At 38.2% G+C, this 13,961-nt stretch overlaps 2 protein-coding genes across 2 annotated transcripts in view; both read left to right on the top strand.

The window, feature by feature from the left end:
• GCK72_005455 (uncharacterized protein) overlaps positions 1 to 11,448 on the top strand; it is a gene marked incomplete at both ends in the record, with an annotated part of 30,525 nt that extends 19,077 nt beyond the window's left edge. Inside the window, 13 exons of the mRNA XM_053725192.1 lie at positions 176 to 253; positions 897 to 1,496; positions 1,546 to 1,779; positions 1,830 to 2,731; positions 5,736 to 5,937; positions 5,990 to 6,085; positions 8,703 to 8,763; positions 9,042 to 9,640; positions 10,008 to 10,103; positions 10,624 to 10,941; positions 10,989 to 11,126; positions 11,172 to 11,318; positions 11,365 to 11,448. Coding sequence (XP_053589386.1) covers positions 176 to 253; positions 897 to 1,496; positions 1,546 to 1,779; positions 1,830 to 2,731; positions 5,736 to 5,937; positions 5,990 to 6,085; positions 8,703 to 8,763; positions 9,042 to 9,640; positions 10,008 to 10,103; positions 10,624 to 10,941; positions 10,989 to 11,126; positions 11,172 to 11,318; positions 11,365 to 11,448 — 3,555 coding nt within the window. The remainder of the gene's footprint in view (positions 1 to 175; positions 254 to 896; positions 1,497 to 1,545; positions 1,780 to 1,829; positions 2,732 to 5,735; positions 5,938 to 5,989; positions 6,086 to 8,702; positions 8,764 to 9,041; positions 9,641 to 10,007; positions 10,104 to 10,623; positions 10,942 to 10,988; positions 11,127 to 11,171; positions 11,319 to 11,364) is intronic.
• Positions 11,449 to 12,600: 1,152 nt separating this feature from the next.
• On the top strand, positions 12,601 to 13,942 carry GCK72_005454 (uncharacterized protein; the record flags this gene model as incomplete). The annotated part of the gene is made up of 5 exons (XM_003116744.2): positions 12,601 to 12,653; positions 12,702 to 12,918; positions 12,963 to 13,352; positions 13,397 to 13,804; positions 13,853 to 13,942. The coding sequence occupies 5 exons, from the start codon at positions 12,601 to 12,603 to the stop codon at positions 13,940 to 13,942; spliced, it is 1,158 nt and encodes a 385-aa protein (XP_003116792.2).
• Between the last annotated feature and the right edge of the window lie 19 nt (positions 13,943 to 13,961).

Genomic DNA, 13,961 nt, shown 5'->3' with positions numbered 1-13,961 from the left:
TTTTCAGGAGAATTGAGCGCTAAAAAATTCACCTGTTTGCGTCCCGCTTCGCCTCTCTTTGAGACACCTTTAGCTCTCTCAAAAACTAGAAAACCACCTTCTCAGGCTTAGAAAACAAGAGATATTCTTACCCCAACCCTCCTAATTCTATTTTTTCAAATAATTCTGTTTTCAGGAGGCCATTGCCGATGCGACCATCGAACTGAGTGTGTTGCACAAAACAAAGGATTGGAGCAGCACAAGGAACCACAAGGTAATCGAATTGGGTGGGATGGAGGAGAACTGAAAAAAACGGATAAGGGAAAGAGACTCAATTGATTTTCGAATGCCTTTTCTCTTTTCTTTTCTGGAGCTCCGCCCGGTTCGAGGATTAGTGAATTGAAAGGATTGGAGAGAAAGAGATGTGATGCGTTTTGTTTTATTCAACTTTTGAAAAATTCAGCTATTCTGAAAATAAGTCGTTCAGAGTTCGAATTTGTATCACTTTTAAGCTCTGCCTAAAACCAACATAACTTCTTTTGATCTTTCGTATCCTGACCAAGAAAGACGTGAAACCAGCTCTTTCTCGAAAAAAACATGATCTCATTAATGAATATTTTGTCATAATCTGATTCTATGATCCACATCAATAACCACTAACTCAGAGATCTAGAAAGATCAATTCTTCGTGTGCTTTTTTAAAATAGAACCGAGACGGCAAGAATTTGGATGACAACAAAGCCAAATTTCATCTGTATATTGTATGTCGAAATTAGTTAGAAGCCATAAAAATCCTAATAATGGCTTAAAATTAGTCTCAAAAAAATCCAAATTTTGAGATGAAAGTTTCAAAAATCATTTTGACGTCGAAAGGCGCTGATAGACAAAAACTGGAAAATAAAAATTCAAATTTTCAGAGAGAAGAACGATCAGAATCTCCACCTTTCCCACTTCCACCGCCAGAAGTTCTCTCTTCTCCGCCGAAAAGTCCGATTGCAACAGTACAGCCGATTCCTCGAGAACCTGAATCTATTCTCACTCGATCAACGAATTCAGCAGAGTATCACACCGGACAACGAACATCTCAACTTCATATTCTATCAACTGAAGAAGAGGTTCGACAGGCAACAGAACAGAATACGTCATCTCCATCTTCTCCTGAAAACAAATCCCAAGTGCCGCCATCGATTTCTCCAAGTGGCATCAAATTAGCAGGTGAAGAAGAAGCAGAAGAAGAAAAAAAAGTTGTAACAACAGAAAATCCATCTGAGAAGAAAGAAGAAAAAGTAGAAGCGGAGGTGGTGAAAGAAGACGTAGAAGATGTGGCAGGACCAACGACGTCGACTCCAACAGAAGCAATAGGAAAAGACAACGAATCTACAACAACTTCAATTAGTCAGCAGTCGGTTGCTCTACAGACAACACAGGCACTCAACAACGCAAGTGAACCGAATAGTAGTATGTCTCGTGTCACCTCAAGAACACCTTCTACTGGTTCGGAGAGTCTTCAGAATCAGGTAAGCATTCGAGATTCAGAAGAAACAATTTGAGATTTTAATGTTTCAGGCACGGCAATTGGTACGATCCAAATATTGGGGAGAAGCGAGGACTGTCGTATTGAATCGAGAGCCGAACAAGTCTTTTGGAATTTCGATTGTTGGCGGCCGGGTGGAAGTATCACAGAAAGGAGGATTACCTGGAACTGGAAATACTGTCTGTGGAATTTTTATCAAGAGTGTTCTGGCTAACAGTCCAGCTGGAAGAAGTGGACAGATGAATATGGGAGATCGGGTTATTAGTGTAAGTTACAGGTTTTCAGTTATCAGAATCCAAACATTCGAATTTTCTAGGTCAACGATGTGGATCTGAGAGATGCGACTCACGAACAAGCTGTGAGTGCCATCAAAAACGCTTCAAATCCAGTTCGATTCGTTCTTCAATCTCTTCATACTAATCAACAAAATATGATTAACTCCGCATCGAATTCAACTGTTGGATCTGTTCGTTTCGAGAATGCGAAACCAGAAGAGGTCATCGAACAGCCATCAACTTCTTTGGTAACTCCACTGAAACCAATGGTGTCTGGACCACCTTCAAGACAAGTCACCAGTTTTCCACCTCCTTCAATTTCAACATCCACAACTACTTCGATTGAATCAGAAAGTAAAGAAGAAGAATGCTCATCTCCAGAAATTCAAAGAGAGAATACTGTGAAGAGGAAGAGTACAGATCAAGCTGCTGTAGAGAAGGTTGAAGATAAAATAGAAGTTGAAGAAAAGAAAGAAGAAAAGAAGGAAGAAGAAGGACCAATAAAAGAAAAAACACCTCCACCTCGAAAGATCTCAACAAAAGAGAAAAGTGTAGAAAGAGAACGACAAATGTCAGTGGAAAGCAAGAAAAGTGTGAAAAGTGTCAAGAAGAAGGATTCCATCAAAAAATCGCCTTCGAACGAGACTGCTCCACTGATCGTATCAGATGTTAGTAGTTCTGAAACCCACGATGATGAACCACAGACAATGTCTCCGTCGACATCTTTCGATACGATGGGAAAACTTGCGGAAACGATGAAATCGATGGGAATCGATGAGGATTCTGCTGCATTTCAAATCAAAAGTGAAGGAGAAGAACTATCGAAATTCTTCTACACTTCTGGAAAAATCGAAAGAAAATACGATTCTGAAGGAGGTGAACTTGTACTTGTGGCTTGTGAAAGACCTGATGGAGGTCTCGGAATCTCGCTAGCTGGAAATAAGTGAGTTTTTTCTTTCTTTGCTTGAAAAAATCCTGAAATATCGTATTAGGTTGAGTCATAAGTTTCTTTCTTTTTTGAGATGATTTTTGACACGCGATTTCTCGAAAGCTAATAACTCACATAATGAGAAATATAATTGGTCAGTACTTATAACTCATTGTGATTCTACCTGTGACTTGACGTCCGCCATCTGCTTAATCTCAGCCGTAGACCAATCAAAACACTTGAGGAACCCTTTTTTGGTACAATTTTTCGACTTCATTTTTTTTCTATAAAATTTTGGCAAGAATGTGTGAGTCATTTGAAATTAAAACAAGCAAGAACAATTATGTATAAAAAACTAATAACGATATCTTTACTAATAATATTCAACAGATCCGTGTGTCTGTTTATTTGTTGCATGTCATAACTCCCTCCGTAGTGGACCGATTTTTATGAAACCTAGATAGATAGATTGGAAATTTCCCTTAGATGATGCCCGAACTTTTCTTTTTTCAAAAATATCAAATTTGACGTCTTCTGGAGACGATGTCGATTTCAACAGTAGAAAGCGTTCAGAAAAGGTGTGTCCCGACAGGGTGGTTGAAAGCTCAAAACTACTGACACGGTGTTTCTTGACTGCATTCTTGAGAGCGCCCGGCCTCGCGTATTTGGTGTAGCGGTCTACGCAGATGACTCTCACCCATGGGGTAGTAGTTCGTTCCCGCCAGGTCCGAAAAGTTTTTTGGTTTTTTGTTTTGATAAGAGCATAGTCAGTATATGAAAGTTGTAATTATGGTCGAGATTTTAGAACAAAAGGGTGGAGTAGCTATCTTTCTGTTGACTCTGTACACACCGCTACAATTCTGTCAGAAGGGATGATTGAGGTCCAACTTTGACGGTGTTTAAAAAATCACAATCCTACAAACACCGAGTCAGAAACTGATAGTAGTTAACAATAAGCCTTTCGTCCGAATCTTCATGGGGAAGTCATACGGCATTGTCGCCGATCGTTTTAAACTCAAAATGTGTTTCTTTGTTTTTTTTAGTTAGTTAGTTTTTATTTGAGATGATGGACCAAAAGCCACTAACACAATCACAATAGAGAAAATAAAAGAAAACGATCAGGAACTTAGTAGGTAGACATGTTAAGAGTGAGATATTTAGGGAAATCAAGAAGTTTTGTTTTCTTAAGAACTTTGAGAATTTTTGTGAAGCACTCAGGTACGAATGAAAAAGATTGAAATCAAAATAGACTGAATAAGGAGCTTCTTTAACTTTTGAACTTAGAAATATGTGAAATAGTTTTAGTTTCAAAGTACTCCAGAGAAAAGAGGCGGCATCGCCGCCGAACAGTCCAAAATTTAGGAAGCAGAACGTTTTGGATCAAATTAAACTAAGAGAAGATTTCCGTGTATACGAAAAAAAATCTTTAAAGAATTTGGGGGAGGGAGGCGGCATCGCCGCTGATAAGTCAACAACTTCAAAAGAATACTTTAAACGCATCTTTCGAAGATGAGAAAAGGAAACTAGCTCGGTTACCTTAAAAAAAGAAGCAAATTCTAGAATAAGAATTTGTTTAAATATGGACTCAGTTTGCCATATTTGCCATATTCAGAGGAGGGTGGCGGCATCGCCGCCGATCAATCAAAAGTTGAAACTTTATATTTAGAGGGTCACCTGCCTATTGATGAGAGGGAAAATAGAGTTACTACCAACAATCGAAGAAAAGTTATAGGACCAGAAGAAAAAGAGAATTCTGATACCCCGATTGTTTGAACCATGTGAGAAGCGCCGCAGGCGCTGTAACACCTAGAAGGGTGGTGTTGAGAAGGAGGTTCAGTCGCCGTTAGGCGACGTGAACCGACTGGTTTGAACTAAACAACGATGGTTTAATGCGGGTCTTTGAAGAATGGTGACCATAAGCAATTTAGAGAGGTGCGAGTATTTTCGATTTTTCTTCAACGCTAGATAAGGAAATCAGTGGAAATGTTTATTATTGAACAGAGTAGACATTGATGTTTTTAAATTTATTTTGTTTCGAATATTCACATCATTTGTCTTTTTTCGCAAGAAGCCCGAAGTCAACATCATCAAATTCACGTGATTTTTGAGTTTGGTGAAGCCTACTGCTCGTACTTTTGAATCAATCCACTAGATCTTTTGCACAATTTTAGAACAATGTATCTACTATTGATTACTTGTAACAGAATATTTCAGACTTGTTTGTGATCGTTGAAAAGAGACCCAGACTTCACTCAGGTCTACTTCACTTATATTCTCAAAAGTGTGAAAATCTTAACAATCACATCAACCAAGTTTTATCACTTATTCGAATGACTTTGGTATACAGTTTTTTGTTGCATAACTTGCTTTTGTTACTGTCTAACTTTTACAAATAGTTTGATATAAATGCTCTCTCCAATATTTTAGTAATCGACTTAAACCCAGGAGAACATTATTTTCTCATACCTGTCGGTCGTCTGATCAGAAATTCTTTATCTTGGAGAGTTTTATCCAAAACTAAATTGTTATAACAAGACAAAGTCTTTCTTTATAAATACCACTCGTTTCCTCAGGAAAATTTCAGAATTTTGATATAAATCCGACTAGAATCAAAAATCTTTTCAAAATAGGAATTTGATTAGAGACAGAAAAAAACTATCGTTTTCACGAGTGGACAGTCTGTGCACTAACTTGAAACATTTTTTGTTAGCCACTAAAAAGGTCATTATAATGCAAAAAAGTTTGGGTCGATAAACAATCACAGTACTTAGAAACGGGAAGTCAAAGTTCAACCTCAAAAAAAGAAAGAAACTTATGACTCAACCTAATATAACAAATTAAAACTGACCGAAGTGTTATGATTTTTTTTTAAATTAAAACTGCCGTATACTGAATTCAGCTGAATTATTTTTTGGTATGGATGAAGTAATTCGTTCTATTCTTTTTTTTTCCAAAAAAAAACTGATGAATTTCTATTTTTCCGAAACATATCCAGTTTCATAAGTCATTATTTTTTCAGAGACCGAGAAAAGCAAAACGTCTTCGTGGTCAATGTCCGCCCATCTTGCCCATTAGCCATCCGTCCCGGTGACGAACTTCTGGAAATCAACGGACGTCTTCTCAACAAAATTTCGCACGTTGCAGCATCTGCAGTGGTCAGAGAATGCTGTGATCAACATCAAAACATTGAAATAGTGTTGAGAAGAAGAAATGGTGCATTGGTGAGTCTTTTGTGGAAAAACGTTTTGTTTCATTCATCATAATCTATTGAAGAATGAATGCGCGGTACGAAGTGACACCGTCACAAGCAGTCAATCTCTTCCATCACCTCCGGTCTCACCAACTGCAACTGTGGCTTCCGAATCGTCGGTGAGTTATTCTCTTTCCGTCAAATTCATTCTTTTCTCTTTCGCTCTCTTCCGACACACCAGTCACTTTTTGAATTATTTATCAAAATTTTCAATACACAAACAAGTTTTCCCTCGTTTTTTTTTCTTCTTCTTCTTCTTCATTTTTTCATTTTGATTTTTGTCTCTTCTTCCTTTTCTCTTATTTTTATTTTCTATTTCATCTTCTTCTTTCCTATTTCATGTCAAAGAAAGACTTCTGGAAACCCGCCAAGAATATGTGAAAGGCGATACGTATTTTGGTGTGAATAATAGAGAAAAAGAAGAAGAAGGAGAGGTAAATAATCAAACGAAGCACAAAGTAAACACATTGGGACCCCAAAAACGTCGGGTGGTCTTCAGAAAAGACTTCAGAATAAATCGGTCGTTAACGACAAGTGTTCTTTCTGTCCGCTTGACTAGATTCACTTTCTGCCTCCATCATCATCATCATCTACTTCTGAAGGCTCTCCGTCTTCTGCCTTCTTTCGTGTATCTTTTTTCTAGAGCTCCCGGTTTTTGGGACGCGGAGAGAAAAACGGGGAGACCCAACAACTTCGCCCTCGTTGTCTGTTTTCCTTCTTCTTCTTCTAGTCGACGTCTTCCTTCTTCTTCTCCATCTCCATCTCCGCCTCTGCCGTATTCAAATATCGTCGTTGCGTGTGTAGTCGTCGTCGTCGTCGCAGGCCACGAAGCTTGAATAAGGCGCGAGAGCCGCTTCTCTCAGCTGTCTCCCTGAATCCCGTACTCCTTAATTCTCTTTTTTCTCCATTTCTCTCTTATATTCGCGACACACCATTAGCCAGATTTACTCGTCGGTTTTTTTATATAAAGAAAAAGAAAAAGAAAAAAAAAGTTGTCTTCTTTTTTTGCAGCATCGTCTTCGTCATTCGTCTTCTATTCCTGAGCTGATACATATTTAAAATGAACGGGATTATTATTATTATTTTCTAGCCTCCTCCTTCTTTTCTAATTCCTAAACCTTAATATTTTTGTCCCCTTCCGGTTTCCTTTTGGATCTTCGCATAGATCTAGAAATTTCAGGAAACACAAAAATTCATCATTTAATTATAAGGTGTTAGGCTTTTCTTATTTCCAATTTCCCGTTGTTTTCGAAAAACAACGTCTCGTAGCAACGAGTGATTTGAACTGAAACCTAATTATATGTTTTCTGAATCAGAAGACCTCTCACTTCGTCTTTTTCTTCTTCCCGTCCTTCCCCCTTCTTCTACTTCTTCTTTTGCATTTGGGTTACGAGATTTCATTTTAGTTTGGTCGTGGGATCTAGGTGGCTTAGACTCAGAATGATCCGACTGAATCCAGCTCAGCATATGTTGCTAGTTTCTGAATGAACAAGACAGTTATTTCCTAGAGAATAGTTTTCAGATCATTTGACTCAAATCATATGTTTTGAAGTAATTTGAGCGTTGATTGCTAGGTGAAACAGACTTGTAAACATCATCCAACTCTTTCAAAGTGTTTCTTACAGATGATGTTTCCTATTTTCTGATTACCTAACTTTTTCCACAACAGAACTGGTTTCCTGTTTTTTCTCTCTTCGAATGCCAGACCCCCCGATTGATGTTTGATGTGAAACCACTTGACTCATCCATCAGAATCTGTAATTGTTTGTTTAAATTCTTCCCCATCGACGAACGTCTTCTCTCTTTTTCATTCAACTCCAATACCAACTCATAGCATCTTATTGTATTCTCTAGAGACATACGCGCGTCCATTTTATTTATATCTCATTCTCTCCCTCATCACCACCGTCATCATCATCCCGAATTATCGGACTTAAATGTACTCTGTTGAACAAAAATTTTTTCCTAGTTCCTCGTTCACGTTTTCTTTTTTCTCCCTCTCATAACGCCATCAGCTACTTTTTCTTCTTTTGCAAAAGTTCATTTATCAACAAAAAATGCTTGGGAGAGTGAGAAAGATACAACTTTCGAAGGAGATGTCTTCTTCTATCCTTCTATGTCTTCTTCTTTTTTTTCGAGTTGCATTTTTGCTTCGCTCTGAAGGAATGTGAGATTATGTGTGTATGGGGGGTGACCGAGTACGCCTAGGCTCTGCAACAACTCAACTCAACATAGCGCCCACTTACTCTCGTCTCGATTTTCATCCGAATAGGAGGGCTTTCTCTCTCTGTGTGAGAGAGAGCCTTCTTTTTCAACTCGTACTCCTTTTTCTCTTTTTTCTTTTTCTCTGTGCCCATTCAGTTAGTTATCCTCCAAACATTTCCTGTATTTATTCAATAATCACTTTCAACTCTGAATTCTGAAGACTGGGAGCAATGTGGGCGGACCCTCTTTTTCTTGTTTTTGATTGACAACATATGTGGATGGGACCGCCCGATGGACGACGGGTCCACCGGAAATTGAAAGCGACGTCTTCACGAAGGCGCCCGCCACTTTGACTTCTGGAGTGCTCCTCTTCCATCCCCACCTTTCTTCTCCTTTTTTCCTTCCTCTACCAACCATTTTCTACTCCCATCTATCCCGTTTTTCTCCTAATGTGTGCTCTCATTGTTTTCCAGGAAAAAAAGAAGAAAAAACGCTTTTCTCTTATTATAATTTCACTTTTTCTGTTTGCAGAAGTCAACAACACAAATGCCACCTACAGAAGGCATTGAGAATGCGGCTCCAAATCAAGAAGGTAAATTTTTGAAAAGATTCTTGAGATTCTGAAAAATATGGTAAAAACTGAAAATAAGTCATGCGAAAAAGCTATCAGAGTATGAAAAACTTGTTAATTAAGAAGAAAGAAAAACATATTTTTAAGATAAATGAGTAGCATTGTCATCAGAAATCATACTGAATCATCCGATGGATACTGTAGTTTAGTTTCCGTATGATTAAATCGAATTCACAAAAAACTATGACTTCATTCTGCTCAAAAAACTGAAAAACCTATTTTAAAAAGTTTTTTTTCAGAATTAAGCCGGAAGAAGTCATTTTCAATAGAACGGACACAAGCAATTGAAAATGGCAGAGAAACAATGATTGAAATAGATAAAGATGGCAAAGGACTGGGTCTTTCAATTGTTGGTGGAGCAGATACAGTACTTGGTACAGTAGTTATTCATGAAGTGTATTCTGATGGAGCAGCTGCACATGATGGACGACTGAAACCTGGAGATCAAGTACTTGAAGTGAATGGAACATCATTACGAGGTGTCACACATGATCAGTCAATTGCATATTTAAGAAGAACGCCTCCGAAAGTTCGATTATTAATATATCGAGATGTGAATCTACAGTTATCGTTACTTGATCCAACACAAATTTATAATATATTTGAAATCGATTTGGTGAAAAAAACTGGAAGAGGACTTGGTATATCAATAGTTGGAAGAAAAAATGAACCGGGTGTTTATGTGAGTGAAATAGTGAAAGGAGGACTGGCAGAATCAGATGGAAGACTGATGACTGGAGATCAAATATTGGAAGTAAATGGAAAAGATGTTAGAGGTTGTATGCAAGAAGATGTTGCTGCAATGCTCAAGACAATCACTGGAAAAGTTCATTTGAAGGTTAGTGAGATCAGAATAACTAATTAGAATTAAATGAGATGTCTGGGAAATCGGAGACTTTCATAATAACAAGGTTGCACTTGAGAAAGAGGAATACGAGATTTCCAGTAACATTCATGAAAGGACGGGAGAAGTTTGATACTTTCCAGATATCATTAACGAAAACATGCTGAGAATATATTTCAAACTTCTGTTTGAAACTTGCGGTTTCCGACTGATGCAACAGAACTATGGGCACTTTAAATGTGTTGAATGTTTAAGACATAACCAAAATCATTGCAAAGCAAACGTCGCGAACCAAATTATGCTCGTCGAATATTATAATGTTTTGCTTTTTTGAATCAATTCACAATTTTCTATTTTTCAGCTCGGCCGATGGAAGATCACAGAAACAGCGAATCGAGTGCACGCAGCAACTCAAGCGTTGGCAAAATCGGCGACGACTCCAAGGGTTGGTAGAAAGGTAAGCACAGTGTCGAATGGCAGGCCGCAACCAATTTTCTCAATTATTCTCCACTTTTTCACATAGTTTATGATGATGATGATGATGATGATGATGATGCATTCAGTTTTCATTTCGATTATATTTTTCCATTAGATGTCAAAAAGCATGTAGATCAATATTCATTATTTTTTAGTTGTTCTAATTTTCCATCCAATTTCTTATCCCTGATTTTTCAATATATTAATATTATTCAGTTCAAACTGACTTGAAATTCTGGACGCACCTTCTCACCTTCTCTCTCTCAAATCGAGATAATGATGACTATTTTTGATTTATTTGGGCCGATTCTGCACGTGCTTACCTCAATTCAATACCGTAGACAAAGTGCTGGTTTCTTGTATCTAACCAATTTTTATTTTTATTTTTTTGCACCACCGAACAACAACAACAACACAACTCACCGAAATGACACCAGCACTTTACCTTTCGGATCCTTGATTTCTAACAGAATAGTGTTTTGAAATACAGCTTTGTTCAGACAAATGAGAATAATATTGACCCCGCTAGACCAGTGGCTCTCCCGACAAACACCCCGTCTCCACTTGCCACAACACCAAGTACGTCTTCTGCAACGCCAGCGACAGCTACGTCATCAACTACAGTACCCGAACCGAATGTGACAGTTGATACGACGCCAACACCGACTTCTGCAAGGGAGGAGAGGAAAGATGTGCCACCTCCAGCTCCTCCAATGAGACCTATTATCACTCATACGTCGCCAGAAGGCTGTGAAATTCAACAAGAACCGGCTGGATTGTCTCCAGTTACAGAAGAGCCGTCTTCTGGAAATGATTTTGTAAGATGATTTAGATATCCATAATCTCTGAACTCAAACAATTTCAGATGAGTGTCCAAGAGGAGGAACGAGAAAGGCCTTCTCCTGTGGCTTCCAGCAGTAATAACAATAATTCTCTTGCAATTGATATCATCCATGACCTGAAAGAAGAAGGAAGTGACACGTTGCTTGTTGAACTCAAAAAGGTAATGAGTAAACCTCCTTCATTACAACATTCTTCTCTTTTTCAGATCATCGATCAACAACTGGGAATGGGAATCGGAAAAAGAACACGTGGAATTCTCGTCACTTCCTTACAACCGGGATCTGCTGCAGCAGAGAAATTGAAAGTTGGGGATCGAATTTTGGCGGTGAATGCGTTACCAGTGACCGATCAGGTATGAAGATGAAAAATCATCAGATTCTGATAAAACTGATTTTCAGCTATCCGCGGTCACATTTGTAAAAGCTTCCGGTGAACGACTCTACCTTCAAATCGCTCGTCCCCACAGCATTCCTCAACAATAAAACATGTTTCTGTTGTAGAATAGTTTCCAAATCCTTCTACTGTTATATTAACTGTTCGTGATATTCTAGTTTTGTAGGTTATTTATCCCTTCAATCAAAAAATTATTCGTTATGTATCGGGTTCACTTGTTTTCTATTTCTTTCGTCATCGTTGTCTTCAGTTATTCATTCCTTCCCGAAAAATGCTCAAATTCTGTGTGTCGCTTCATTTTATTCAACTAAATTAGTCTGTTTCAAATCGATTCGAAATGCAAATCTCAACTCAGGTGTCTCGGTGTATTCCCAATTCTTTCTGTTTCTCCTAATACTTTATGTCTTTTTTATATTTAGGCGAGCAATTTTTATGCATTTTGTAGGCAGTTAATTTGAGCCTCTTCTATCGTTCGCCTCTTTTAAGATTCAAAAATTTTGCCTACTCTACAGGGTTTATATTTTTTCAATTGTCCAAAGGTATTTCTTTCCTATTTTTTCTTGTTTCATCCATCCATTTCTAGTCGTTTTACAACCAATTGCAACGCATGCGGTGGCACTTTCTCTAGTCGTCTATCCTAGTCATTTTTCTCTTTCCCTCACTATTCTTTCTTTTTTATCGGCTCGCAGGAATAGTATCAAATAAACTGTTTTCAATTGAATATTTGGATTACAAAAAAGTTGGAAAATCGAAACAATTATTTTACATGGAAACCTAGTGTTGCACAGATGTTTTTTCTATGACGGGCACTGTTCAAACATGTTTGATCGTGTGTCTGTGAATTGCCGTTGTTTTGAATGCATTCGGTGTATTTTGAGGAGAAAGTGAACGTGGAAAAATGGTGGTTTTATTGAATTTCTGAAAAATGGAAAAATTATTGAATATATAATACTTTCTCCATGTTAGTTGACATTTTCTATTGAAAACTGAGTTTATCTCCTCCATTTGACGCTATGCTTTAAAAACTAGAAACCGTTGTGATCTCTGGCTACTCTTTACAACTTATACGTATCCTTGAGTGTAGTCATTTCCTTCAAAACATCTCGAGGAGACTGGTGGCCGTTCTTATCATTCTCTTCGTCGTTTTCCCGGCCTCGCGTACTTTGTTCTTTTCTTTCACGTTTTCGCTAACTTTTCATTCAGATTTATTCTTGCCCGTGGATTAAATTTACAGTTTCAGAATGCTTCGCAATCTCTCACTTGCTGCTCGGAGTGTTCTTTATAACCCACAAACGTACGTGAATTAGTTTGTTTATTGTTCCGCAGTTGTTTGTTTTTTCAGAGCCGCCCGTTCCTTTTCGTCACAAACTGACTTCGAGCAAGCCCAAAAAAAGCTGAAAACATTGAAAGAAGAACCAGATAATGATGTCAAACTCCAGTTATATGGTCTCTTCAAACAAGCAACTGCCGGTGATGTTCAGGGAAAGCGCCCAGGCATGATCGATTTTGTGGGTCGTGCTAAGTTTGATGCTTGGAATAGTTTGAAAGGAAAAACACAGGTTGGTAAATAAATTCAAAATGAGTAGACAAAAAATGTTTCCAGGATGAAGCTCGCGTTAATTACGCTAAACTTGTTGGAGGACTTGTCTCTGAAGAAGCCGCATCTACTCCCGAGTCGACTGGACCTTCGGTTGAAGGATTAGAGAATGTGGATGGATTGACTGTGTCGAAGGAAGGAAAAATCTTCAAAATTACTCTAAACAGGCCAAAAAAGTTTAACGCATTGACTCTCGACATGTACAAAGGAATCCAAAAAGCGTTGGAGGTATCTAATAATGACAAGTCGACTTCAATTACAGTCATTGCTGCCAATGGACCATATTTCTGTTCTGGAAACGATTTGACTAACTTTAAAGCCGCTGCGGGAGGAACCAAAGAACAGGTCGCAGAAATGGCAAACACTGCCAAAGTTGTTCTCCATGACTACGTTGATGTAATTCCTTTTTCCGTTTCAGTCTTTTGATTGTCCATTTTCAGGCGTATATCAAACACGAAAAACCGCTTATCGGTTTGATCAACGGACCAGCTGTAGGAATTGCTGTGACAGTTCTTGGAATGTTTGACTATGTAATCGCTACTGACAAATCCTCCTTCCATACACCATTCGCCCCACTTGGACAATCTCCAGAAGGAGCATCAAGCTATACATTCCCACTCATTATGGGATCGTTGAGAGCTTCTGAACTTCTTCTAGTTTGTAAGAAAATCTCAGCTCAAACTGCAAAAGATTATGGACTCATCAACGAAGTTGTACCAGACAATGAATTCCTAACACAGTCGCAGAAGGCTGCCGAATTATTCTCCCAACTTCCACCAGAGAGTCTTCGTATCAACAAGACATTGCTTCGTTCATTCCATAAAGATCAACTCCTGAAAGTCAACGATGTATGATTAAAAACTTTTACATTTATAATAATAATAATTTAATTTCAGATCGAATGCGACTTGATTGCAGAGCGCTGGCAATCAAAAGAATGTCATCAAGCTATTGCCGCCTTCATCACGAAAGGAGCGAAAAAGTAACAATGCTTGGAAAATATGA

Source organism: Caenorhabditis remanei, chromosome II (assembly GCF_010183535.1).
Source record: "Caenorhabditis remanei strain PX506 chromosome II, whole genome shotgun sequence".
NCBI classification, from domain to species: Eukaryota; Metazoa; Nematoda; class Chromadorea; order Rhabditida; family Rhabditidae; genus Caenorhabditis; species Caenorhabditis remanei.
The sequence above is the reverse complement of the archived record's forward strand: the minus strand, read 5'-3'. Positions and strand labels throughout refer to the sequence as shown.